Here is a 27,400-nt window from a genome sequence, read left to right as displayed (position 1 = left end):
CACTCGGGGGGGGCCGGTGGCCCTCGCGGTGTCCCCCCAGCCCCGGGGGTGTCCCCCGAAGGGACAATCGGGGCTCCGAAGGCTCTGGAAGGCTCCGCGCGGTGGCGGCCAAACTGGTTGGTGACTCAGAGCGGGGCGGGGGGACCGGGGGGGGACACGGGGGGGGCCGGGGGTGACTCAGAGCGGCCCCGAGCGCTGGGAGCGGCCCCGGCCCGCCCAGAAATGGGCCCAAAACCGCATTTTCCACCATTCCGCCGCCTCCCCGCGGCTTTTCCCCCTCTTTTCCCTGTCTGGGGGGGTGGAAGTGACACGAACCCCCCCTCCAGTGACACCGGGGACAGCTCTGAGTGTCCCCGCAGCAATGCCACCCCCCCGCCCCGGGGCTATTTTTGGGGTGAAAACCACGTGCGGCCCCTGCCCGGTATTTTTAGTGGCCCCCATCCCCCCCCCCCCCCGCCCCCCGCCCCCAAAAAGCCGCAGAGGGGACGGAGGGAGGAGATGGCACCGTGTCTGTCACCGTGTCACCCGTGTCACCCTGCCCGTGTCACCCGGGAGCTCCCGCTGTCACTTCGCCACCTCACCCCTCCCCCAAATTTGGGGATTTTGGGGGGGATTAAGGGTTTGACCCCCAAATTTGGGTTGTGCCCCCCTCCCAGCTCGGGGGTCCGGGCGGGGTCGGTGACGCAGGGCGCGGGATCCTCCCAGGAAACGCCAAATCCCGGAAAACCGTCCCAAAAAAACGGGGAGAACGGGAAAAAATAGAGGGAAAAATCGGGAAAAAACGGGGAAAAAAAAAACGGGAAAAAGGGGGGGAAAAAAGGGGAGAAAAAAAAACACAACCCGTGAGGAGGAGGAGGAGGAGGAGGAGGAGCGGGCGGGCCCCGCGGCCGGTACCGGTCGGACCGGCTGGAGCGAGAGTCCCGCGGGCGGCGGGGACCGCGCGGATCCGGGAGGGTCCCGGACCGGTTCCACCGGGTCCTGCCCGGACTCTGCCCGCGGCCACACGCGGCGGCGCCGGGACACTCCGGGGGTGTCCCCAGCCCCGCCCCGGACCCCTCCCCAAAAATTCGCCGCCCTTGGGAACCCCCGAGCTGGGGGAGCGCGGAGGAACCGCCCCCACCTCAATGTAAAAATTTGGGGTTCCCCCAAAATTTGGGGGGGTGTTCGGGGGTGGCCTCGCCCCCCGGAATGGGGGGGGTGTCCCCAAAAAGGGGGAGGGGGGGCAGAGGGGGAAGTGGCGCCCGGAGCGGCCGCGCCCCAAAAACCGCAGAGGGGGGGAGGGAAGGGGGGGGAACCCGCGTGTCCCCCCCCACCCCAGACCCCCTCCCCAGGGACCCCTCGGGTGGGGTTCGGGGTCGGGAACCCCAAAATTAACGCGGAGCCCCCCCCCAAAAGCGCTGTCGCCACCCCCGCGCTGAAACCGGCGCTGATGAGCGTTAATTACCGAACCTTCATTAACCGAGCGCCCACGCGCGGCCGCGCCCTCGCGGGATCCCGGGGATCCCCCCCCCGCCCCAAAATCGGCACCGGGACCCCCCCCCGGGGGTCCCCCCGGTCCGGGCGGGGCGGGAGCGGCGGGAGGGGCCCGGAGGGGGGGGGGGGGGGGGGGAACCGCGGCCCCGCCCCCAACGGGGACTCCCCGGGCGCGGCCGGAGGGGGGGGCGGGGGGGGGGGGCCACGCCCTGAGCGCGCTCGGGACCCCCGGGACACCCCCGGGAATGCCCCGAGCGGCTCCGGAGACCCCCGGGACCCCCCCCCGGAGCGGGCACGGGACACGCGTGGGGCCCCCCCCCCTCCCCCCGCCCCGGGGAGTTCGCGGCGTCCCCGGAGCCCCCCCGGGACCCCCCCGGCGGTACCGGAACCCCCTCGGGACAAACGAACCCCCCCGAACCCTCGGCGGTCCCGGAGACCCCCGAGATGGTCACGGGACCCCCCCCGCACCCCCACGGCGCTCCCGGGACCACCGGGACCCCCCGGGACCGTCCCGGGACCATCAGAACCCCCCGGGACCACCGGGACCAACTCCCGGCTCTCCCGGAGCCCCCTGGGATCCCCCCGGGATCCCCCCGGGACCACCGGGACCCCCCCCCGCCCTCCCGGGGCTCCTCGAGCCCCCCGGGACTCCCTCGGGAACTTCCCGAACCCCCCCGGCAACTCCCGGGACCACCAGAACCCCCCCAGAACACTCCCGGGACAGTCCCGGGACCCCCGCCCGCCCCTCCCGGAGCCTCCGCCCGTCCCGGCAGGTCCCGGCTCTGTCCCGGTTCAGTCCCGGTTCTGTCCCGGGTCTGTCCCCGGCGGTACCTGCGCGCTGCGGGCTCAGCGGCGGGCCCGGGCCATGCCCGGTGCCGGGTCCTGGCGGCGGTGCCGGTGCCGGTGCCGGCGGTCCCGGAGCGGCCCCGGCGGGTCCGTGCGGAGTGGCCGCGCCCGGGCGGGTCCCGGCTCTTGTAGCGCGGCGGAGCCGCCCCCGCCCCGCGGGGAGGGCCCGGCCCGGCCCGGCCCCGGGACAGGGAGCGGCCCGGGACAGCCCCGGAGCGGCCGCGGCGCGCCCGGCGCGGGCACGGGGAGCGGCCGGGCCGGGGCCGGTCCCGCTCGGAACCTCCTGCTGGGCCCGGGTCCGAGCCGGGGCGGTTCTGATCCCGGTCCAGTCCCGGTTCTGATCCCTGTCCTGGTCCCGCTTCTGTGTTCGGGCCCGTTTTAGTCCCGATCCTGGTCCCGGTTCTGAGCCCGGGCCGGTTTTAATTCCCGATCCCGGTCCCGGTTCTGAGTCCGGACTGGTTTTAGTCCCGATCCCGGTCCAGTTCTGAATCCGGGCCCGTTTTAGTCCCGGTTCTGAGTCCGGGCCGGTTTTAGTCCCGATCCCGGTCCAGTTCTGAGTCCGGGCCGCTTTTAGTCCCGGTTCTGAGTCCGGGCCGGTTTTAGTCCCGATCCCTTTCCCGGTTCTGAGTCCGGGCCGGTTTTAGTCCCGATCCTGCTCCTGGTTCCGAGCCGGGTCGGTTCTGATCCCGATCCAGTTCCCGTTTCACTCCCAGTCCCGGTTCTGATCCCGATCCAGTTCCCGTTTCCCTCCCAGTCCCGGTTCTGATCCCGATCCAGTTCCCGTTTCCCTCCCAGTCCCGGTTCTGATCCCGATCCAGTTCCCGTTTCACTCCCAGTCCCGGTTCTGATCCCGATCCAGTTCCCGTTTCACTCCCAGTCCCGGTTCTGATCCCGATCCAGTTCCCGTTTCACTCCCGGTCCCGGTTCTGATCCCAGTCCTGGTTCAATTCCGATCCTGGTCCCGATCCGGTTCCGCTCCTAAACCTGATGCGGTGCCGGTTCTGATCCCGACCCCGTCCTGGTTCTGAGCCCGGACCCTCTCCAGGGACGGTTCTGAGCCCGGTCCCGGCCCAGGTTCTGTTCTCTGGCCGGTTCTAGTCCCGGTCCAGATCCAGGTTCGGAGCCGGGGTGGTTCTGATCTCGATCCAGTCCCGGTTTCACTCCCGGTCCCGGTTCTGATCGTAATCCAGTCCCAGTTCTGATCGTGGTCCGGTCCCGGTTCTGGTCCCAAGTCCAATTCCGATCCCAGTCCTGGTCCCGGTCCAATTCCAGTCCCACTTCTGCTCCCGTTCCCGAGCTCATCCCGGTCCCAGTCCGGGGTCCAGTCCCAGTCCAGTGTCTGTTCCAGTCCCGGTTCTGGTCCCGGTTCCAGTTACAATCCCGGTCCAGTCCCGGTTCCAGTCCGGGTTCCGGTCCCGGTCCAGTCCCGGATCCAATCCCAGTCCAGTCCGAGTTCTAATCCCGATTCCAGTTCCGGTTCTGGTTCCGATCCCGGTCCAGTCCCGATTCCAGTCCCGGTTCCGATCCCGGTCCAGTCCCGATTCCAGTCCGGGTTTCGGCCCTGGTTCCGATCCCAGTCCGATTCCAGTCCAGTCCCAGTCCAGTCCCGGTTCCAATCCCAGTCCAGTCCCGGTTCCAGTCCCAGTCCGAGTTCTAATCCCGGTTCCAGTTCTGGTTCCGGTTCTGATCTCGGTCCAATCCCGGTTCCAGTTCCGATCCCAGTCTCGGTTCCAATCCCGGTCCAATCCCGGTTCCGGTTCTGGTTCCGGTCCCGTTCCGGGACCCCCCCGCCCCCCCCCAGGTGACCCCGACCCCCCCCGGGGGGAACCCCGAAAATCCCAGAATGGAAACTGGGGATACTGGGGGATACTGGGATGGGACTGGGGGATACTGGGGGATACTGGGGGACACTGGGAGATATTGGGATGGGACTGGGGGATACTGGGGGATACTGGGGGGCACTGGGGGGCACTGGGGGATACTGGGATGGGACTGGGGGGACACTGGGATGCGACTGGGGGGACACTGGGGGATACTGGGGGGACACTGGGATGGAACTGGGGGATATTGGGGGGCACTGGGGGATACTGGGGGATACTGGGATGGAACTGGGGGATACTGGGATGGAACTGGGGGGCACTGGGATGGGACTGGGGGATATTGGGGAGCACTGGGGGATACTGGGATGGGACTGGGGGATACTGGGGTGGGACTGGGGGATATTGGGGGCACTGGGGTGGAACTAGGGGGCACTGGGGGACACTAGGAGATACTGGGATGGGACTGGGGGGCACTGGGGGATACTGGGATGGGACTGGGGGATACTGGGATGGGACTGGGAGGCACTGGGGGATACTGGGATGGGACTGGGGGATACTGGGATGCGACTGGGGGGACACTGGGGGATACTGGGGGGACACTGGGATGGGGCTGGGGGATACTGGGGGGCACTGGGGGGGCACTGGGGAGCACTGGGAGATACTGGGATGGGACTGGAGGGCACTGGGGGATACTGGGGGACACTGGGGGGCACTGGGGGGCACTGGGAGGGACTGGGGACCCTCATGCGCTGCTCCCAGTTTGGCCCAGTCCATACTGGGAGCCAAAATCCGGGACTTTCCGCAGCCTTGAGCCCCAAATTCTCAGAAATTTCTCCAAATTTCTCCAAATTTCTCCAAATTTCTCCAAATTTCTCCAAATTCTCCCAAATTCCGGTCCCGCTTCCCCCGCCTGCGGTCCCGTTCGGTTGTGGGGCCATTCCCGGTCCCGGTCCGGTTCGGTTCTGGGGTCGTTCCCGCTCCCGGTCCCGGTTCGGTTCTGGGGCCGCTCCCGGCGGTACCGGGGCCCTTTTGGGGCCGTTCCCGGGTCCGATCCCGGTTCGGTTCTGGAGCCGTTCCCGGCTGGGATCGGGCCCGGTCCGGTTCGGTTCTGGGGCCGTTCCCGAGCGGTACCGGCTCCGCTCCGGGGCGGTTCTGGGGCGGCTCCCGGGCGGTTCCGGTGCCAAATCCCGGTCCCAAATCCCGGCGCATTCCCGAGCGCTGCCTCATCCCCCCCGCCCCCCCCGCCCCGCGCACCAGGGGGGGACACCGGGGGACACCGGGGGACACCGGGGGGACCCCCAGAGCCCCTCCCCCACCCCGGGGGTCCCCGCGGCTCGGGGTGGGGGCGGGGCGGGGGTGACCCCCCCGAAAAAAAAAAAAAAAAAGCGGATTTGGGGTGGGGGGGGGGGGGGAGGGGCTCCAGCTGTCGCTGTCCCCTCCAGATGTGGCGGCACCGCTGGATTGGGGGGGGGGTTGGGGACACCGCGGGGACCCCCCCGGAGCGGCGGGAGCGGGGGGGGGAGGGGCGGGCGGGGTGGGGGAGGGGATGTTTGGGATTTTGGGATGTTTGGGATTCCGCGCTGGCCCGGGGCCACCGGGAGGGGGGGGAGGGGAGGGCAGGGCCAGGGGACACGTGGGCGACAAAAGGGGGGGTGGCAGGGGGGTGTGGGGGGGGCCGAGGGGGAGGGAACCCCCGGAGCTCCCGGATTCCCGAATTCCCAAATTCCCAAATTCCAGAATTCCCGAATTCCAGAATTCCCGAATTCCGAAATTCCCAAATTCCGGAATTCCCGAGGAGCCGCGGGACGGCGACAGGGAGGGGACAGGACAGGGACGGGCTGGTGGCACTCTGGTGGCGCTTTGGTGGCACCCGGGGGTGCCCGCTGGCCCTGACCCCGCCCTGGGGACACTCGGTGGCACCTGGGTGGTGGCCGCAGGTGGTGGCAATGCCCGGGGCACCTGGCGACAGCCGGGCGTGGCCCGGAGGTGACACCGGGCGTGGCCCTGAGGTGGCACTGAGGTGGCACCGGGTGTGGCGCTGCCCGAGGTGACACCGGGGCGGGATCCCCTGGGTGGGGACAGCGGGGACAGCGGGGGGGGACATCTGGAAACAGCTGGGGGACACCGGGGGACATCTGGGGACACCTGGGGGACACCGGAGGACAGCTGGCACACATCTGGGGACACCTGGGGACAATGGGGGACACTGGGGACAGCTGGGCCGGGTGTCCCCGTGTCCCCCCCCCCCGCGGGGACAATGAGGGGACAATGGGGGGGGTGCCGGGGACACCCCGGGGGTGACTCAGGAGGGCGCGGCCGCGGGAAAGCGGAAACTGGGACTGGACTGGGAGGAACTGGGACCGAACTGGGAGGAACTGGGACCGAACTGGGATAAACTGGGATAAACCGGGAGGAACTGGGACCGAACGGAGACCGGACTGGGAGGAACTGGGATAAACTGGGACCAGACTGGGAGGAACTGGGACCAAACTGGGAGGAACTGGCACAAACTGGGACTGAACTGGGATAAACTGGGAGGAACTGGGACCGGACTGGGAGGAACTGGGGCTAAACTGGGATAAACTGGGAGGAACTGGGAATGAACTGGGGCTAAACTGGGAGGAACTGGGACCGAACTGAGACTGGACTGGGAGGAACTGGGATAAACTGGGACCAAATTGGGGCTAAACTGGGATAAACTGGGAGGAACTGGGATAAACTGGGACCGAACTGGGAGGAACTGGGACTGAACTGGGAGAAACTGGGAATGAATTGGGACTGGACTGGGAAGAACTGGGACCGAACTGGGATAAACTGGATCCAGATGTGGCCAGTGGGGGCGGGCTCAAACTGGGTTTGGTGGCTGTTACTGGTTTACACTGGTTTATACTGGTTTGTACTGGTTTACACTGGTTTATACTGGTTTGTACTGGTTTATATTGGTTTGTACTGGTTTATACTGGTCTGTATTGGTTTGTACTGGTTTATACTGGTTTCTACTGGTTTATATTGGTTTATACTGGTTTGTACTGGTTTCTACTGGGCCCGGCCCCTCCCCCAGGGGGGAATTCCCACCGAATTCCCGAATTTTTTGGCCGGAATTTGGGATTTTAACCTCGCTCTGAAGATTTTTTGGGAATTTCAGGAAAAATCGGGATCAGCCCTGAACCCCCAGAATGTCCCAAAATCCCCCCAAAATTCCCTGGAATATTCCAGGACCCCCCAAAATTCCCCAAAATTCCCCAAACCACTCCAAACTCTCGTCCTGTCCGAAGTTTTTTTTTTTATTGGATCGGGGCTGGAGAACCGGAGGGCCCCGAAATCCCGGGATTTGAACCCAAAATTCCAGGGCGTGGCTTGACCATCCTGCCTTGGCTGAGAGCCCCAAAATCCCAGGATTTGAACCCAAAACCCCGGGATTTCAAACCCCAAAACCCTGGGATTTCAGCCCAAATCTATTTGAAGATCTTGACCTGATTGAAGGGTTCTGAAATCCCGGGATTTGACCCCAAAATATGTGGATTTCAGCCCAAAATCCCAGAATTTGACCCCAAAATCCCGGGGTTTCACCCCAAATTTCACTCAAAGATCTTGCCGTGGTCGAAGAGCTGAAAAATCTCGGGATTTGAACCCAAAATCCCAGGATTTCAAACCCCAAATTCCTGGGATTTCACCCCAAATCTATTTGAAGATCTTGCCCTGGTTGAAAGGTTCTGAGTCCCAGGATTTCAAACCCCAAAATCCCGGGATTTCAAACCCCAAAATCCCGGGATTTCAGCCCCAAATTCCCGGGATTTCAGCCCCAAAATCCCGGGATTTCACCCCAAATTCCCGGGATTTCAGCCCAAATCTATTTGAAGATCTTGCCCTGGTTGAAGGGTTCAATTCCCAGGATTTGAAACCCCAAAATCCCGGGATTTCAGCCCAATTTCACTTGAAGATCTTGCCCTGGTTGAAGGGCTTCCCCACGTGCCGGAACTCGCCCTCCCACAGGAAATATTCCTGCACCAGCGTCCGGCACTCGGCGCTCTCGGGGTCCAGCTTGCGCCAGGTGTAGGACTCGTAATCCACCTGCCAGTCCGGGCACAGCTGGGGTAGAAATGGGGGAAAATGGGAAAAATGACAAAAATGGGAATTAGTGACAAAAAATGTGAAAATGGCAAAAAAATCTGATTTTTTTAGGGATTTTTAGGGGGTTTTTGGGGGATTTTTGGGGTTTTTTGGGAGGTGTAGGACTCGTAATCCACCTGCCAGTCCGGGCACAGCTGGGGCAAAATCGGGGGAAAACGGGAAAAATGACAAAAATGGGAATTAGTGACAGAAACCTGCGAAAACGGTAAAAAAATCCGATTTTTTTAGGGATTTTTTAGAGATTTTGGGGTTTTTTGGGGGATTTTTGGGTTTTTTGGGAGGTGTAGGACTCGTGATCCACCTGCCAGTCCGGGCACAGCTGGGGAAAAAACGGGGGAAAACGGGAAAAATGAAAAAAATGGGAATTAGTGACAGAAACCTGCGAAAACGGTAAAAAAATCCGATTTTTTTAGGGATTTTTTAGAGATTTTGGGGTTTTTTGGGGGATTTTTGGGTTTTTTGGGAGGTGTAGGACTCGTGATCCACCTGCCAGTCCGGGCACAGCTGGGGAAAAAACGGGGGGAAAACGGGAAAAATGAAAAAAAATGGGAATTAGTGACAGAAACCTGCGAAAACGGTAAAAAAATCTGATTTTTAAAGGGATTTTTAGGGGGTTTTTGGGAGGTTTTGGGGGGATTTTTGGGTTTTTTGGGAGGTGTAGGACTCGTAATCCACCTGCCAGTCCGGGCACAGCTGGGGTAAAATCGGGAAAAATTACAAAAATGGCAATTAGTCACAAAAAATGTGAAAATGGCAAAAAAATCTGATTTTTTGGGGGATTTTTTAGGGGTTTTGGGGATTTTTGGGGTTTTTTGGGAGGTGTAGGACTCGTGATCCACCTGCCAGTCCGGGCACAGCTGGGGAAAAAACGGGGGAAAACGGGAAAAATGAAAAAAATGGCAACTAATGAGAGAAACCGGTGAAAACGGCAAAAAAATCTGATTTTTTTTAGGGATTTTGGGGCGGTATTTTGGGGCAGTTTTGGGGTTTTTGGGGTGTTTTTTTGGGGTGTTTTTTTGGGGCAGTTTTTGGGAATTTTGGGGCAGTTTTTTGGCAGTTTTTTGGGGCAGTTTTGGGGATTTTGGGGAGTTTTTTGGGGCAGTTTTTGGGGATTTTTGGGGCAGTTTTTGGGATTTTTGGGGCAGTTTTTGGGCGGTTTTTTGGGCCAGTTTTGGGGATTTTGGGGAGTTTTTTGGGGCAGTTTTTTGGGATTTTTTTTTGGGTCAGTTTTTGGGATTTTGGGTCAGTTTTTTGGGATGTTTTTTTGGGTCAGTTTTTGGGATTTTTGTGGCAGTTTTTTGGGATTTTTTTTGGGTCAGTTTTTAGGATTTTTGGGGCATTTTTTTGGACAGTTTTTTGGTGTGTTTTTTTGGGGCAGTTTTTGGGGGTGTTTTTTTGGGATGTTTTTTTGTGTCAGTTTTTGGGATTTTTGAGACAGTTTTTGGTGTGTTTTTTTGTGTCAGTTTTTGGGATTTTGGTGTGTTTTTTTGTGTCAGTTTTTGGTATTTTTGGTGGTTTTTTTGTGTCAGTTTTTGGGATTTTGGGGCAGTTTTTCGGGATGTTTTTTTGTGTCAGTTTTTGGTATTTTTGGTGTGTTTTTTTGTGTCAGTTTTTGGTATTTTTGGTGGTTTTTTTGTGTCAGTTTTTGGGATTTTTGGGCAGTTTTTTGTGTCAGTTTTTGGTATTTTTGGTGGTTTTTTTGTGTCAGTTTTTGGGTCGATTTTGGGATTTTTTTTGGTGTCAGTTTTTGGTATTTTTGGCGCTCCCTCACCGTGAAGGCCAGCTCCTGGCCCCGCATCACCCAGACCCCCGAGATGCTGCTGTCGCCGTCGCCCCCGAAGAGCAGCACCGAGGCGAAGGCGTTCTTGCGCAGCTTGTCCAGGCGCTGGAACATCCCTGGGAAACGGGGCAAAAACACGGGAAATGGGGAAAATCCGCGGGAACTCCGGGGAAACGGGAACGGGGCGGGAAACGGAGAGTGGGGGGAGAGGGGAAATGGGGGAAAAAAGGGAAAAAATGGGAAAAGGGAAAGGAGGGAAAAGGGAGGAGGGAGAGGAGGGGGAGGAGGAAGGTGAAAATTAGAATGAAGGTGATGATGAGGAGGAAGATGAAAGTGATGAGGAGGATGAAGGTGAGGATTAGGATAGGGTAAAGGTGATGATGATGACAAGGATGAAGATGATGAAGAAGGTCAGGATGAAGGTGATGATGATGAGGATGAAGGTGATGATGAGGATGAAGGTGATGAGGAAGATGAAGATTAGAACAGGATGAAGATGATGAAGGTAAGGATTTGGATAGGATGAAGATGATGATAATGAAGATGATGATGATGAGGATAAAGGTGATGATGATGAGAATGAAGGTGAGGATGATGAGGATGAAGGTGAGGATTAGGATAGGGTGAAGGTGATGATGATGACAAGGATGAAGATGATGAAGAAGGTCAGGATGAAGGTGATGATGATGAGGATGAAGGTGATGATGAGGATGAAGGTGATGAGGAAGATGAAGATTAGGACAGGATGAAGATGATGAAGGTAAGGATTTGGATAGGATGAAGATGATGATAATGAAGATGAAGATGATGATGAGGATAAAGGTGATGATGATGAGAAGATGATGATGAAGGTGAGGATTACGATACGGTGAAGGTGATGAAGCTGAAGGTGAAGATGAAGCTGACGATGAAGGTGACAATGATGATGATGAAGGTGATGAGGAAGGTGAGGATTAGGACAGGATGAAGATGATGAAGGTAAGGATTTGGATAGGATGAAGATGATAATGAAGATGAAGGTCATGAGGAAGGTAACGATGATGAGGATGAAGATGACGAGGATGATGAGCATGAAGGTGATGATGATGATGAGGATGAAGGTGAGGACGAGGGTGAGGATCAGGATGATGATGATAAGGATGAAGGTGACAATGATGAGGATGAAGGTGATGATGAAGGTGAGGATTAGGATGAAAGTGATGATGATGATGATGATGATGATGATGATGAAGGTGATGATGAGGATGAAGGTGAGGATGACGAAGGTGATGATGAAGGCAAGGATTAGGACAGGATGAAGATGATGATGATAAGGATGAAGGTGATGATAAGGAAGATGAAGGTGATGAGGAAGGTGAGGATGAAGGTGAGGATGAGGATGATGAGGATGATGAGGATGAAGGTGAGGATTAGGATGATGATGATGAAGAAGGTGATGATGATGAAGGTGAAGATGAAGGTGAGGATGAGGATGAAGGCTCACCTGTGATGAGGTTGCAGCTCATGAAGGTGAGAGTTAGGACAGGATGAGGATGATGATGAGGATGAAGGTGAAGGTTAGCATAGGATGAGGATGATGATGATGAGGCCGAAGGCTCTCACCCGTGATGAGGTCGCAGCTCATGAAGGTGAGGATGAGGATGAAGATGATGAGGAGGATGAAGGCTCACCTGTGATGAGGTTGCAGCTCATGAAGGTGAGGATTAGGATAGGATGAAGGTGATGAAGGTGTGGATGGAGGTGAGGATGAGGAGGATGAGGATGAAGGCTCACCCGTGATGAGGTTGCAGCTCATGAAGGTGAGGATGAGGATGGGGATGAAGGCTCACCTGTGATGAGGCTGCAGCTCATGAAGGTGAGGATGAGGAGGATGAGGATGAAGGCTCACCTGTGATGAGGTTGCAGCTCATGAAGGTGAGGGTTAGGACAGGATGCAGGTGAGGATGAAGGTGAGGATGAAGATGAGGATGATGAAGATGAGGTGGATGAAGGCTCACCTGTGATGAGGTTGCAGCTCATGAAGGTCTGGCTCAGCTCCTCGGGGTACCGGTACTGGCAGTACCAGAGTGACCAGCCCTGCGGGTCAAAGTGCTCCCAGAAATGCGGCAGCGCCACCGACAGCGTGTCCTCGTTGGAGTACTTGCGCTTGAACTCGTCCAGGACAAACGGGCTGGGGACAGATGGACACGGGGAATGGTCAGTGACGGCCTGAGTGACCACCTGAGTGACCCTGAGTGACCCCTGAGTGACCCTGAGTGACCCCTGTCCCCAGCGTGTCCTCGTTGGAGTACTTGCGCTTGAACTCGTCCAGGACAAACGGGCTGGGACAGACACAGTGACCCTGAGTGACCCAGAGTGACCACCTGAGTGACCCCAAACCCCTGAGTGACCCCCTGAGTGACCCCTGTCCCCAGCGTGTCCTCGTTGGAGTACTTGCGCTTGAACTCGTCCAGGACAAACGGGCTGGGGCAGATGGACATGGGGAATGGTCAGTGATGGCCTGAGTGACCCAGAGTGACCACCTGAGTGTCCCCAAACCCCTGAGTGACCCCTGAGTGACCACAAACCCCTGAGTGTCCCCTGAGTGACCCCTGTCCCCAGCGTGTCTTTGCGCTTGAACTCGTCCAGGACAAAAGGGGTGGGGACAGGAGGGGACAGGGAATGGTCAGTGACTGCCTGAGTGACCACCTGAGTGACCCAGAGTGACCACAAACCCCTGAGTGACCTCTGAGTGACCACCCGAGTGTCCCCAAACCCCTGAGTGACCCCTGTCCTCAGCGTGTCCTTGTGCTTGAACTCATCCAGGACAAAGGGGCTGGGACAGACACAGTGACCCTGAGTGACCCCAGCCCCCCCAGGTGTCTCCCAGCCCCCCAGGTGTGTCCCCAGGTGTCCCCAGCCCTGTCCCCACCTCTTGGGCAGGTGGGCGAAGGGGTCCTTGGCCTTGGGCTCGGCCGCCAGGACCTGCTCGCACTCGTCCAGGTCCTCGTCGGGCTCCGGCCGCTTCTCCTCCTTCTTGGGGGGCTTCTCCTTCCTGGGGGGCTCCTTCTCCTTCCTGGGGGTCTCCTTGTCCTTGTCCTTGTCCTTGTCCTTGTCCTTGTCCTTCCGGGCCTGGCTCTCCGCAAACTTCTTGGCTTTTGGTCCAGAACGCTCGGGGTTAATTTGGGGCCAAAATTCGCGTTTTTGGTGTCTTTTTTTACCCCCAAAAATCATTTCTGGATTCCCCAAGGTTCCTCCTCTCTGCCTTTGCACCTTTCTGAGTTCCCACAAAATTCAGAATTCACTTCTTTAAATTCCCTCAAAATTCAAAATTCACCTCTTTGAATTCCCTCAAAATTCAAAATTCACCTTTTTGAGTTCCCTCAAAATCCAAAATTCACCTTTTTGAATTCCCTCAAAATTCAAAATTCACCTCTTTGAATTCCCTCAAAATTCAAAATTCACCTCTTTGAATTCCCACAAAATTCAGAATTCACCTTTTTGAGTTCCCACAAAATTCAGAATTCACCTTTTTGAGTTCCCTCAAAATTCAAAATTCACCTTTCTGAGTTCCCACAAGATTCAGAATTCACCTTTTTGAATTCCCACAAAATTCAGAATTCACCTTTTTGAGTTCCCTCAAAATTCAGAATTCACCTTTTTGAGTTCTCACAAAATTCACCTTTTCTGCTCCTTTTAAAGCTCCATAAAATGTCTTCAAATTCCCCTGAAATTCTCTTTTTTTTCTTCGGAAAAACCCCAAAATTCCCTTTTTCCTGTTCCCCAGCACCCCCAGGTGTGTCCCAGGTGAGCCCAGGTGTGTCCCAAATGTGCCCAGGTGTGCCCAGGTGAGCCCCCAGCCCCCCAGGTGTGCCCAGGTGTGCCCAGGTGAGCCCCAGGTGAGCCCAGGTGTGCCCAGGTGAGCCCTCACCGTCGAACTGCGCCATCCTCTGGCACAGCTGCACCTCCCCCAGCCCCCCAGGTGTGCCCAGGTGTGTTCCATCCCCCCAGGTGAGCCCTCACCGTCGAACTGCGCCATCCTCTGGCACAGCTGCACCTCGCCCAGCACGGCCTTGAACTGGGGCTGGTTCAGGCAGGTGAGGAACCAGCGGTTCACGTTCCCGAAGGGGCCCCGGAACGCGGGGTCCAGCACCTGGGGAGAGCCAAACACACACCTGAGAGACCCAAAATACACCTGAGAGACCCTAGATACAGCTGAGAGACCCTAAATACACCTGAGAGACCCTAGATACACCTGAGAGACCCCAGATACACCTGAGAGATCCTAAATACACACCTGAGAGATCCTAAATACACCTGAGAGACCCTAAATAACACCTGAGACCCCAAATACACCTGAGAGACCCTAAATACACCTGGGAGACCCTAAATACACCTGAGAGATCCTAAATACACCTGAGAGACCCTAAACATACCTGAGAGACCCTAGATACACCTGAGAGACCCTAAATACACCTGAGAGACCCTAAATACACCTGAGAGACCCTAGATACACCTGAGAGACCCTAAATACACCTGAGAGATCCTAAATAACACCTGAAATATCCCAGATACACCTGAGAGATCCTAAATACACCTGAGAGACCCCAAACACACCTGAGAGATCCCAGATACACCTGAGAGACCTTAAATACACCTGAGAGACCCTAAATAACACCTGAGAGACCCCAAATACACCTCACCCTCTGTGACCCCCCCCAGGTGTGCTGTACCTGTCCCCAGGTGTGCTGTACCTGTGCCCAGGTGTGCTGTACCCGTGCCCAGGTGTGCTGTACCTGTGCCCAGGTGTGCTGTACCTGTCCCAGGTGTGCCCAGGTGTGCTGTACCTGTCCCCAGGTGTGCCCAGGTGTGCTGTACCTGTCCCAGGTGTGCTGTACCTGTCCCCAGGTGTGCCCAGGTGTGCTGTACCTGTCCCCAGGTGTGCTGTACCTGTCCCAGGTGTGCTGTACCTGTCCCCAGGTGTGCCCAGGTGTGCTGTACCTGTCCCAGGTGTGCCCAGGTGTGCTGTACCTGTGCCCAGGTGTGCTGTACCTGTGCCCAGGTGTGCTGTACCTGTCCGTACCTGTTTGTAGAGCCAGAGCAGGGCGCACACCAGGCTGATGTCGGCCAGGCTCACCCTCTGTGACCCCCCAGGTGTGCAGTACCTGTCCCAGGTGTGCTGTACCTGTCCCAGGTGTGCTGTACCTGTCCATACCTGTTTGTAGAGCCAGAGCAGGGCGCACACCAGGCTGATGTCGGCCAGGCTCACCCTCTGTGACCCCCCCAGGTGTGCTGTACCTGTCCCCAGGTGTGCCCAGGTGTGCTGTACCTGTCCCCAGGTGTGCCCAGGTGTGCTGTACCTGTCCCCAGGTGTCCCATACCTGTTTGTAGAGCCAGAGCAGGGCGCACACCAGGCTGATGTCGGCCAGGCTCACCCTCTGTGACCCCCCAGGTGTGCTGTACCTGTCCCAGGTGTGCTGTACCTGTCCGTACCTGTTTGTAGAGCCAGAGCAGGGCGCACACCAGGCTGATGTCGGCCAGGCTCACCCTCTGTGACCCCCCCAGGTGTGCTGTACCTGTGCCAGGTGTGCTGTACCTGTCCCAGGTGTGCTGTACCTGTCCCCAGGTGTGCTGTACCTGTCCGTACCTGTTTGTAGAGCCAGAGCAGGGCGCACACCAGGCTGATGTCGGCCAGGCTCACCCTCTGTGACCCCCCCAGGTGTGCTGTACCTGTGCCAGGTGTGCTGTACCTGTCCCAGGTGTGCTGTACCTGTCCCCAGGTGTGCTGTACCTGTCCGTACCTGTTTGTAGAGCCAGAGCAGGGCGCACACCAGGCTGATGTCGGCCAGGCTCACCCTCTCCCCCACCAGGAACGTTCTGGTTCTCAGGTGCCCGTCCAGCACCCCCAGCACCCGGCGCACCTCCTCCTTCGCCACCTCGGTGGCCTGGGGGACAGAGCCGGGGTCAGGGGGGGAACAAAACGGGGAGGGGACCCCAAAATGGGGGAGAAGAACCCAAAATTGGGCAGGGGAAACTGGGGAGGGGAAACTGGGGAGGGGACCCCGAAATTGAGAATGGGAACCCCAAACACCCCCCCCAAAAATAACCCTTCACATCTCCCCCAGGCCCGCCCAAAAAATCCCCAAATCCCCCCCAAAAAACATCCCCCAGAATCCCCAAAACAGACCCAAAAAATCTTCCCAAATATTCCTGAAAAATTTCCCAAAATAATCCTGAAAATATCCCAAAATGTTCGTGAAAAATTCCTCCAAAAAATCCTGAAAATATCTCCAAAAAATTCCTGAAAAATTCCCCCCAAGAAATCCTGAAAATATCCCCCAAAAAATCCTGAAAAATTTCCCAAAAAAATCTTGAAAATATTCCCAAAAATTCCTGAAAAATTCCCCCAAAAAATCCTGAAAATATCTCAAAAAAATTCCTGAAAAATTCCCCCCAAAAAATCCTGAAAATATCCCAAAAATTCCTGAAAAATTCCCCCTAAAAATCCTGAAAATATCCCCCAAAAAATTCCCCCAAAATTAAAAAAACCCTTTTAAAAATCCCCCAAAAATTCCTGAAGAGATAAAAAAACCCCAAAAAATTCCTGAAAAAAATCCACATAAATTTCCTCCCCAAAAAGGTCCAAAAAATAAAAAAAAACCCCAAAAATTCTCAAAAAATAATAAAAAATCCCAAAAATCTCAAAAAATTCTTAAAAAAAAAAAGAAAAATAAATTTAAAAGCCCCCCAAAAATTCTCAAAAAAATTATAAAAAAACCCCCAAAAAATCTCAAAAAATTCTTAAAAAAATTATGAAAAATAAATCTAAAAGCCCCCAAAAATTCTCAAAAAATGATAAAAAATCCCCCAAAAATCTCAAAAAATTCTCAAAAAAATAATAAAAAACATTTTAAAAAGCCCCCAAAAATTCTCAAACCCTCCCCCCAAAAACCCCAATTTAAAAATCCCCCCTCCCCACCCCTAACCCCAGACCTGTTTGTTGTAGTGCAGGATCCCCAGCGTGGGGAACACCCAGGTGCTGGCCGGGGGCACCACGTCGCTGTCAGCGAAGTTCACCCACTGCAGCACGGCTGCTGCGGCCTCAGGGGTGCTGCCCCGCAGCTCCTCCGTGCTCACTGCAATTAACAGACAGGTGTTAATTAGGGGAGGGCCTCGTTAAGGGCCGGGGGGCACAGGGAGAGCGTTGGGGGGGGGGGGGATCGGTGATGCTGCCCCACGGCTCCTCTGTGCTCACTGTGTGGGCAGGAAAGGGTTAATTCGTTAGCCAGCAGGGTCGTTAATTAGCCAGGTGGGTCGTTAATTATCCAGGTGGGTCATTAATTAGCCAAGTGGGCCGTTAATTAAATAAGAGACACATTAAGGAGCAAGGGACTCCGTTAAGGGGGGATCAAATTTGTGAACTCTTCAAACTCTGAGTTTAGACAAAAAAAGTGTTGATTAATCAGCCAGGAGGGTCATTAATTGGCCAAGAGGGTCATTAATTAGCCAAGGGGGTCATTAATTAGTCTAGGGGGTCATTAATTAGCCAAGAGGATCATTAATTAGATGGAAACCTGGTGCAAAGGCAGGAGCTCCTTAAGGGACAAGGGACACTCGCTCAGGAGCAATGGAGTCGGAGCTGCGGGCGGGAAAGGGTTAATTAATTAGCCAGGAGGATAATTAATTAGCCAGCAGGGTTGTTAATTAGGACAGGGACTCGTTAAGGGGCAGGGGGAGTCGTTAATGAGCAGAGGAGGTATCACACCGAGCAGGAAAGGGTTAACTCGTTAGGTTGGTAATTAGCCCAGCCAGGGAAGGCCACACAGAGCTCGTTAATCACGGCCTCGTTAATCAATCAAGGCCTCGTTAATTGCCCACCATAGTAGGCGATGGCGTTGCTCTCGAAGACGCAGAATCCGTCGTCGCCCTCGAACGCCGGCACCTGCGACGGCGAAATTTGGGGTGAAACCCCCAAAAAACCCAAAAAACCCCCAAAAAACCCAAAACCCCAAAACCTGCCAGGTCCCACCCCCAAATCCCCAAATCCCAATCTCAGATTTACACCCCAAATCCCCAAATTCCTAAAAAACTGCCCCAAATTCCACAAAAACCCCAAATTCCCATCCAGGAGTCGCCGTTTTTGGGGTGCCAGGGTAGAACCCAAACCCCTCTGGAATCAGAAATCCCAAATTTTGGGGTTTTTAGGGTCAGACCCACCTTCCCCAGCGGGAATTTCTGCAGGAACTGCAGGGTCTGACCCTCCCAAAACCCCAAATCCCGAATTCCGTGTAACCCCCAAACCCCAAAATCCTGAATTCCGTGTAACCAACACTCCCAAACCCCCAATTTCCCAAATTTTGGGGTTTTTCGGGCTGAACCCACCTTCCCCAGTGGGAATTTCTGCAGGGTCTGACCCCAAAATCCTGAATTCTGTGTAACCTACAGCCCCCAAACCCCAATTCCCCAAACCCAAATTTCCCAATTTTGGGGTTTTTCGGGTCAAACCCACCTGCCCCTGTGGGAATTTCTGCAGGAACTGCAAGGTCTGACCCCAAAATCCCCAAATCCCGAATTCCGTGTAACCCCCAAACCCCAAAATCCTGAATTCTGTGTAACCCACAGCCCCCAAACCCCAAATCCAAATTCCCCAAACCCCCAAACCCCACATTCCCAAACCCCCAATTCCCCAATTTTGGGGTTTTTCGGGTCTGACCCACCTTCCCCAGCGGGAACTTCTGTGGGAACTGCAAGGTCTGACCCCAAAATCCTGAATTCTGTGTAACCCACATCCCCCAAACCCCAATACCCCAAATCCCAAATTTCCCAATTTTGGGGTTTTTCGGGTCAAACCCACCTTCCACTGTGGGAACTTCTACAGGAACTGCAGGGTCTGACCCTCCCAAACCCCAAAATCCCAAATTCCATGTAACCCCCAAACCCCAAATCCCAAAATCCTGAACTCCATGTAACCCACAGCCCCCAAACCCCAAACCCCCAAACCTAAATCCCCCAATTCCCCAATTTTGGGGTTTTTAGGGTCAGACCCACCTTCCCCAGCGGGAACTTCTGCAAGAACTGCAGGGCCTGACCCTCCCAAACCCCACAGCCCCCAAACCCCAAACCTAAATCCCCAAATTCCCCAATTTTGGGGTTTTTCGGGCCGGACCCACCTTCCCCAGCGGGAACTTCTGCAGGAACTGCGGGCTGCGGTTGGTGTGGCCGAAGTGGAACTGGGGGGGCGTCGAGAGGACGCGGAGCCGAGCGCCCGAGTACTGGGCAGCGATGAGAGCCTTGAAGGCGCGCCAGTTCTCGGGGTACGTGTACAGCGTCTGTGGGGACAGCCCGAGTGTCCCCAAGTGTCCCCAAGTGCCCCCGAGGTTTTGTGCCCTCAAAAGTTGGGGACACCGGGGTGGCACTGGGGGTGCCGAGATGGGGATGAGGGCCCTGAAACCCGCCCGGATTTGGGGGTTCCTGGGCAGGGCCTGGTGGAATTGGGGTTGGGGGGGTCCCCGAAGTGTCCCCAAGGCTGTGACGCGACCCCTCCGTCCCCTCCGCGCCCCAACCCCGGCTCCCCTCAGGGCCCCGCTCCCATCCCGCCGCCATCCGCGCCTCCCGCAGCGTCCCCGCGGCTCCAAACCCGGCGGGACCGCATCCCCGGTGCCCGGCGGCTCCCGCGGTGGCGGCGGGGACGCGGCGGGGCGGCGGGGGAAGGAGGATGGCGGCGGATGTTGGCGGCGGCCGCGCTCACCCCGGACACCGCCATCTTGGAGAGCTGGGAGAGAAGGCCGGGCCGCGGCCGCAAAGCGCGGGAGTGGGGGGGACAGCGCGACAGTGGCGACGTAAAGCGACGTAAAGCACCGAACGTCGCCGTGGAAACGGGGGGTGCACTTAAAGCGGCGATGCCGCCTTAAAGCGGCAACTTTGGGGTGGGTCCCACTGGAGGTAAAGATCCCCTCCCAAAAATTCCTGGACCCCCAAAAAACAAGCGACAAAGTTTGGAAACGGTGGGAAATAATTTTATTGGGAATGTGGAGGGGAAAGGCAGAGCCCCCCCAGCTCTGGGGGTGGCCCCGCTGCCAGAACCTCCCAAAACTGGGGGGGAGTCCCCAAAATTTGGGGAGGAGACACCCCAAAATTTGGGAGGGTACAACTGAGGAGGAGTCCTGGCTGCTCCTGGTGCTCAGCTGACGAGACCTGGGGGGAGAAGGAGAAAGGATGAGGGGGAGGGACACACAATCCCCCTCCCCAAATTTCCCAGGGGGTCCCTGAGGGTCCCCCCAACCCAAAATCTCCCCAGAATCCCCCCCAAAAAAAAAACCCGGGACCCCTCAAACTCACCCAGGTAATCGTCCATCAAGGAGCCAATGGCGAACTGGGGGGGAGGGAAGGGGCAGGGTCAGAGGGAGCGGCTCACCTGGACCCAGCCCCCCCAAAACTGCCCCCCTAAAATGAGAAATTCCCTCCCAAAATTGGAGATCTCTCCGTGGAATTGGGGATTTTCCAACAAAATGGGCACACTCCCCCTCCCCACCCCTGAGTTTAAGAATTTCCTCCCAAATTTCAGGATTTTCCCTCCCAAATCTCAGGATTTCCCCTCTTAAATTTCAGGATTTCCCCTCCCAAATATCAGGATTTCCCCTTCCAAATCTCAGGATTTTTCCTCCCAAATTTCAGGATTTTTCCTCCCAAATTTCAGGATTTGTCCCCCCAAATCTCAGGATTTCCCCTCCCAAATATCAGGATTTCCCCTTCCAAATCTCAGGATTTTTCCTCCCAAATTTCAGAATTTTCCCTCCCAAATTTCAGGATTTCCCCTCCCAAATCTCAGGATTTCTCCTCCCAGATTTCAGGATTTCCCCTCCCAAATTTCAGGATTTCCCCTGAATTTCAGGATTTCCCCTCCCAAATCTCAGGATTTCCCCCCAAATTTCAGGATTTCCCCTCCCAAATTTCAGGATTTGTCCCCCCAAATCTCAGGATTTCCTCTCCCAAATTTCAGGATTTCTCCCCAAATTTCAGGATTTCCCCTCCCAAATTTCAGGATTTCTCCTCCCAGATTTCAGGATTTCCCCTCCCAAATCTCAGGATTTCCCCTCCCAAATTTCAGGATTTCCCCTCCCAAATTTCAGGATTTCCTCCCAAATTTCCGGATTTCCATTCCCAAATCTCAGATTTTTCCCCCCAAACCTCGGGGCTGCCCCCAGATCCCCCCCCACTCACGATGTCGTTCTTGTCCACGCGGGTCCCCACGATCTTCAGCCGAATTTCGTCGTCCTGCTGGATCACGATGTCCTGGGGGGGAGGGGGCGCTGATGGGGGGGCCCTGGGGACCCCCCAAGGCGGGGAGGGGACCTTGGGGACCCCCCAGGACCCCCCAGACTCACCTCATCCACGGTTTTGTAGCAGGGGGGGTTGGAGTTGGGGTCGAATTCCATCTCTGAGGGGATGGACTGAGGGGACAAGGGGGGACAGAGCGGTTGGGGGGGCTCGGGGGGATCCCCCAAAGGGGATTTTGGGGTCCCCACCCCTCCCCCAGGGATGATTTTGGGGTGTGCCCCCTCCTCACGTGGCGGGAGATGAAGCAGGACATGGGCCCGATCTCGGTGAACAGCCCGACCTGGGGGAAAAGGGACAGAAAGGGACAAAAAAGGGACAGAAAGGGGACAAAAAAGGGACAGAAAAGGGGGTCAGGGCCCTGCAGACCCTCAAAGGCCCCCAAAAAACTGTCACCCTGAGCACCTGGGAGACCCCAGAACCCCCAGAATTGTCACTTTGACCACCCAGGTGACCACAGAATCCCCTCAGGACCCTCCAGGACCCCCAAAACTGTCACCTCGTCCATCTGGGTGACCCCAGAACCCCCAGAATCGTCACTGTGACCACCCAGGTGACCACAGAATCCCCTCAGGACCCCCAAATTCTCGACCTTGTTGACCTGGGTGACCCCAGAACCCCCTCAGGACCCCCTCAGAACCCTCCAGGACTCCCAAAACTGTCACCTCGTCTATCTGGGTGACCCCAGAACCCTCAGAATTGTCACTTTGACCACCCAGGCGACCCCAGAACCCCCTCAGGATCCCCTCAGGACCCTCCAGGTCCCCCAAAATTGTCACCTCCTCCATCTGGGTGACCCCAGAACTCCCTCAGGACCCCCCAAATTCCCCACCTTGTTGACCTGGGTGACCACAGCGTCCACCACCTCGCCCTTGAAGGGCCGGAACACGATGGCCTTGTAGCGCACGGGGTAGAGCACGAAGCCCCGGCCGGGCTGGATCACCCCGGCCCCGATGTTGTCGATGGTGGTGACGGCGATCACGAACCCGTACCTGCATTTTGGGGGTCCTGGGTGTGTTTTGGGGCTTTTTTTGGGGAGTTTGGGGATTTTTTTGGGGGGTCCTGGGTGTGTTTTGGGGTTTTTTTTGGGGAGTTTGGGGTGGGTTTGGGGATTTTTTTGGAGGGTCCTGGGTGTGTTTTGGGTTATTTTGGCAGGATTGGGGAGGATGCTGGGTGTGTTTTAGGGTTTTGGGGGGGTGCTGGGTGTGCTTTGGGGTTTTTTTTTGGGGGGTGGATGATTTGGGGGGGGTCCTAGAGGTGTCTTGAGAGGGTTTAGGAGAACTGAGGGGATATTTTGGGCGGTTTCGTGTACTTTTGGGATATTTTAGGGTGGATTTGGGGACATGTGGGGGTCCCGGGGTTATCCTGGGGGGGCTCGGGATGGGTTTGGGGTCCCGGGGCTGTCTCAGGGAGGGGTGTCGCGGTTCCCGGGGCTGGGTTTGGGTTCCCGGGGGTGGTTTTGGCGCATTTTGGGGCCGTTCCGGTCTCCCCCGGTGCCCGCAGCTCACTTCCCGGTGCAGGTCCCCTCCACCTCGGTGAAGAGCTTCTGTTTGACGGTGTTGAGCAGGTTGGGCCCGAAGTACCGGGGGTGCAGCAGGATCTCGTGCTCCAGGGAGATCTGGGGGCACCGGGAGGTACCGGGAGTTACCGGGACCGCACCGGGAGCGTCCCCAAGGGCGGGGAGACCCCCGGGACCCCCCAAAGGGACACCGGGACCCCCCCACCGGCGTGACACGTGACCCCCGGTGCCCCACGTGACCCCCGGTGCCGCTCACGTGGTAAAACATCCTCGGGCCGCCGCCGCTTCCGCACCCGCCGCCGTTTCCGCCGGAAGTGACGCTTCCCGCCAACGAGCGCGGCGCTGATTGGTCGCCGGCCGCGAGAGGCCCCGCCCACCAATAGGAACGCGGCGCTTTGGGGAGGGGCGCGGTCACGAGCCGAAGGAGGGCTGTGACTGGTCGGTTGGGAGGGATGGGCGGGGCGAGGCGGATGATTGACAGGGCGGGGCCCAGGAGCTCCCCGGGACCCCCAGGACCCCCCAAAACACCCGCGGGACCGTCCCGGACATCCCAAACGCCGTGGGACACCCCAAACCCCTCCCAACCCATCCAGATACCCCAAGCAGGGCCTTTGGACACCCTGAGACCCCCCAAAACACACCCAGACCCCCATGAGAACCCCCAGAATACTCCCAGACTCCCCTAGAATACATTCAGACCCTCCTGAGACCCCCAAAAAATCGTCCAGGACCCCCCAAACCTCTAAAACTCCTCTCTAAACACCTTCCACCACCATCCCCAGCAACCTCAGAACGTCCTGGACACCCTCAGACCCTCCTGGGACCCCCCCAAACCCCCTCCCATCCCACCCAGACCCCCCCAGACCCTCCTGAAACCCCCCAAAACCTCCCTGGGACCCCCCCCAAACCCCCTCCCATCCCACCCAGACACCCCCAGACCCTCCCCACCCCTCCCAACCCCACACTCCACACCCTTCTCCTCCTTTCCGTTCGTTTTTATTACAAATCCAAATTTCCAGCACCTTCTCCAACCTCCACCAACCCCAAACCCTCCACACTGATCCCCAAAATCCCCCCAAAACTGGAGGGGGGTCTCCCAAACCCCAAATTTTGGCCTCCAAGGTTCTCCCAAACGCCAATTCCGCCCCGCTCAGGGGTAAAACCTCCCAGCCAGCAAGCCCAACCTGTGGATGTTCCTGTGCAGGACGCTGTGCAGCACCGCCAGGTGCTTCCCCACGTCCCCGTCCCGCCCGAAATCCCGGCGGAACATGCCCAGCTCGGGCTGGAAGGTGAATTTCTGGGGCAGGGGGCTGTTCTCCCGCAGGTAACCCCACACGCTGAGCAGCAGCAGGTGCACCTCGAAGGGGGCCAGCTCGGGGAACAGCTCGTGCATGTTCCCCAGCACGGGCGGCAGCAGCGAGCCCTCGGCCAGCAGCGCCACGAGGGCGCACGAGGCGCGCAGGTGCCACGGCGAGGCCACCGTGCTGCTGGCCCGGCACGCGTCCCAGTGGGCCACCAAGCTGGCCAGCAGCCCCCGCAGCAGCACGGAGCAGTAGCAGAGCGCGGGGTGGCCGCCGGCGACCAGGCGCAGCAGCGGGAAGAGCAGCGGGTGCTGGCGGAAGCGCCGCAGGATCCGCAGGTCCCGCTCCACCGTGGCGCGGGCCAGCTCCTCGGGCGGCCAGGCCAGCTCGGCGCCGGCGGCCTCGGGGCACACGGCCTCCACCAGCGCCGCCGCCACCGCCTTGGCGGCCTCGGCGCCCACGGCGGGGCCGGAGCCGCGGCAGCAGCGCAGCACCAGGCTCAGGAAGGTCTGGGTGTTGCGGCTCAGCTCCTCGGCGCTGCGCTGGCCCCCGCCCGCCACCGGCTTCAGCCCGCGGCCGATGACGCCGGCGTGGAACACGGACCAGACGCCGCCCGAGGTGTTGAGGCCGGCGGTGAAGCGCTGGTTGGTGTCCAGCAGCGACACCGCGGGCGGCACCGGCGCGGCCTCGTGCCCGGGGGGCTCCGCGGTGCCCCCGAAGAGCTCGGCGTTGCGGCCGCCCAGAGCCCCCTCCACCAGCTGGGCCAGCACGGCCTTGGCGGCCGCGGGGCTGACGGCGCTGAGCCGGGCCAGCAGCCTCACGCCGGGGGCCAGCGCGGCCGCGTCGCCGAGCCACAGCCCCGCGAAGAAGCGGCGCACGGCCGCGCGCACGGCCGGCAGGAGATGCGCCGGGGGCAGCGCCCGGGGCAGCGGGCAGGCGGCCAGCAGGCGGCAAGCGGCCTCGGCCACCTCGGCCCGCGGGTGCAGCAGCAGCTGGGCCAGGTCCGGCAGGTGCCGCGCCAGCGCCGCGCCCAGCGCCGGCTCCCCGGCGTCGCCGTCGCCGTCCCGGGGCTGCAGCAGCAGCGCGAGGTTGCGCAGGAGCTGCGCCAGCTGCGGCTCGGGCAGGCGGCCGGCGTGGATCTGCGCCACGGCCGCGGCCACGGCGGCGGGCAGCGGGTCGGGCAGGACGGCGCGGAGCCCCGCGTGCAGCTGCGGCGCCAGCGCCAGCTCCTCGGGCGTCCTGGCCAGCGCCAGCAGGAAGAAAAGCGCCTCGGCCGCGCCGTGGGGCGCCGAGTGCACGGCCAGCAGCGCCAGCAGCTGGTGCTGCCACAGGCAGCGCTTGCGCTCCAGCCGCAGCGTGTCCAGGCACAGCTCCCGCACGTGCGGCCGCAGCGCCTCCAGGAACGGCACCGGGCGCGCCGGGCACTCGGCCAGGCTGGCGGAGCCGCGGCCGTGCACCAGTTTCTGCAGGTGCAGCAGCAGCAGCTGCAGCAGGCGCTCGCAGGCCTCGCGGACGCCCTCGTGCAGCGCCGGCCCCGGCGCCGTGATGACCGAGGCGGGGGCGGCCGTGGCCAGCAGGAAGCGCAGCGTCCGCAGCGCGCCGGCCGAGGTGTGGCACAGCAGGTGGACCACCACGCCCACCACGCCCTCCAGCTCGTCCCTGGGCACGGCCGAGAAGTGCTGGTGCAGCTGGTTCAGCACTGGCGGCTTCAGAGAGTCCACCAGCTCCGGGGACACGGTGGCCAGCAGGGTCGGGGACATCAGGGCCAGCTGCAGCAGGAAGGGCACCGTGGCTTTGTGGTGCTCCCGGGACGAGCCCAGGCTCTCGTGGAACATCCTCAGCAGCTCCTGCTTGATGCTGCCGGCGTGGCGCGAGGCCAGGTGGCCCAGGATGCCGACCACGGACGCGATCTTGGGCACGCGCTTGTCCCCGGCCGTGCCCGCCGCCGCCGCCTCGCCGCCCCCGTGGGCGCAGAAATCCTTGAGGCCGCACGACAGCACCCTGCTGATGATGGTGCCGGGGAAGGAGGAGCCCACGTGCGCCACCACCCAGTCGAAATGCGGCGAGTGCTGCACCGACGTGTCCAGCAGCGCGTCCACGCAGGCGTCGGGGCAGCTGCCCACCATGGCGGCCAGGCACTGGCTGTAGATGTCCAGCAGCGCCCTGGTGGCCGGGCACGACATCCAGAGCTGCAGCAGCTCGTTGAGGCTGGCGGCGGGCGGCACCCCGGGCCTGCCCGCGTATTTACTGCTCAGCTGCCCCATCAGCTCGCTGGCCCAGGCGGCCACGCCGGGCGCCCACGCCCGCGGGTTGGCGGCCACCAGCTCGGCCAGCGCCCTGCGAGCCTCCTGCAGCACCTCGGCTCCCGGGGAGGGTTTGGGGGCCGGGGTGCCGCCCTCGCGCTGCAGCAGGTGCGAGCACACCTGCTCGTCGAAGAGGCCGCGCAGGTGCTGCAGGGCGGCGTGCCGGGCCGGGGGGAGGCAGCGCAGCAGCCGCAGGGCGCAGCGGGCGTGGGCGGGGGGCGACAGCGGCGTCCCCTGCACCGGGTCCAGCCCGCTCAGGAACGCCTTCACCTCCTGCGACAGCTCCTGCGCGCTGGAAAGGGGAACGGGTTAAAAAACGGGTTAAAACAGGGGTTAAAATGGAGTTATAAAGGGGTTAAAAAGGGTGGGGGGCGGTCAGGAAAATCTGGGGATGGTAGCGTCTCCTAGGTGATGGAGAAGGGGGGGAAATGGTGTTAAACAGGGGTTAAAATGGGGTTTAAAAACGTAGAGGGCAGTCAGGGACCCCCCCGGAGTGAAATCTGGGGATGGAGAGGGGAGAAGCGGTGTTAAAAACAGGATAAATGGGTCGGGGGACACCCAGCACCGGGCCGGGGTCCTGGGGGTCTCGGGAGGCTGAGGGGAAGGGGCAGCACCCGGGGGGCCCACCCCGGGACTGGGGAGGGGTCTCTAAGCGGGGACAACACCGGGAGGGGGGGCCCGGGGGTCCCGAAAACAGGGACCGGGGTGGGGGGGGGCATCGCTAAGGGGCCCAGCTCCGGGAGTCGCCTCCCCCAGCCCTGAGGGGGTCCCGGGGGTCTCTTCTCCCCACCGCGGGGGGTCCCCGCTGGCAGCGGTACCTGAGCGGGGGCCGGGGGGGGCTGGCGGCGCCGGGGGGGTCGCACAGCGCCGACATGGCGGCGGCGGCGGCCGGGCCGGGCGGCTGCGCATGCGCC

General features: G+C 59.3%; 3 protein-coding genes across 3 annotated transcripts; all 3 read right to left on the bottom strand.

Moving 5' to 3' along the window:
• Window positions 1-7,402: 7,402 nt before the first annotated feature.
• Window positions 7,403-19,859, bottom strand: EEF1G (eukaryotic translation elongation factor 1 gamma). The gene is made up of 10 exons (XM_033083640.1): window positions 19,778-19,859; window positions 19,200-19,358; window positions 17,908-17,971; window positions 17,023-17,165; window positions 15,831-15,974; window positions 14,053-14,182; window positions 12,962-13,184; window positions 12,048-12,220; window positions 10,042-10,166; window positions 7,403-8,228 (listed from the first exon to the last, which is right to left on the bottom strand). Exons 1-10 carry the CDS (start codon window positions 19,790-19,792, stop codon window positions 8,070-8,072), a joined length of 1,335 nt encoding a protein of 444 aa, XP_032939531.1. The 5' UTR covers window positions 19,793-19,859; the 3' UTR covers window positions 7,403-8,069.
• A 170-nt stretch (window positions 19,860-20,029) lies between these two features.
• POLR2G (RNA polymerase II subunit G) lies at window positions 20,030-23,221 on the bottom strand. Its single transcript, XM_033083524.2, has 8 exons — window positions 23,139-23,221; window positions 22,872-22,981; window positions 22,196-22,355; window positions 21,596-21,646; window positions 21,414-21,479; window positions 21,250-21,321; window positions 20,368-20,401; window positions 20,030-20,223 (listed from the first exon to the last, which is right to left on the bottom strand). Exons 1-8 carry the CDS (start codon window positions 23,148-23,150, stop codon window positions 20,210-20,212), a joined length of 519 nt encoding a protein of 172 aa, XP_032939415.1. The 5' UTR covers window positions 23,151-23,221; the 3' UTR covers window positions 20,030-20,209.
• Window positions 23,222-23,862: 641 nt separating this feature from the next.
• INTS5 (integrator complex subunit 5) lies at window positions 23,863-27,360 on the bottom strand. The gene is made up of 2 exons (XM_033083518.2): window positions 27,305-27,360; window positions 23,863-26,778 (listed from the first exon to the last, which is right to left on the bottom strand). The coding sequence occupies exons 1-2, from the start codon at window positions 27,358-27,360 to the stop codon at window positions 24,033-24,035; spliced, it is 2,802 nt and encodes a 933-aa protein (XP_032939409.1). The 3' UTR covers window positions 23,863-24,032.
• Window positions 27,361-27,400: the final 40 nt, after the last annotated feature.

The sequence above is a fragment of the Catharus ustulatus genome, chromosome 32, assembly GCF_009819885.2.
Source record: "Catharus ustulatus isolate bCatUst1 chromosome 32, bCatUst1.pri.v2, whole genome shotgun sequence".
Classification (NCBI taxonomy): domain Eukaryota; kingdom Metazoa; phylum Chordata; class Aves; order Passeriformes; family Turdidae; genus Catharus; species Catharus ustulatus.
This window is presented reverse-complemented; position numbering and strand designations above follow the sequence as displayed.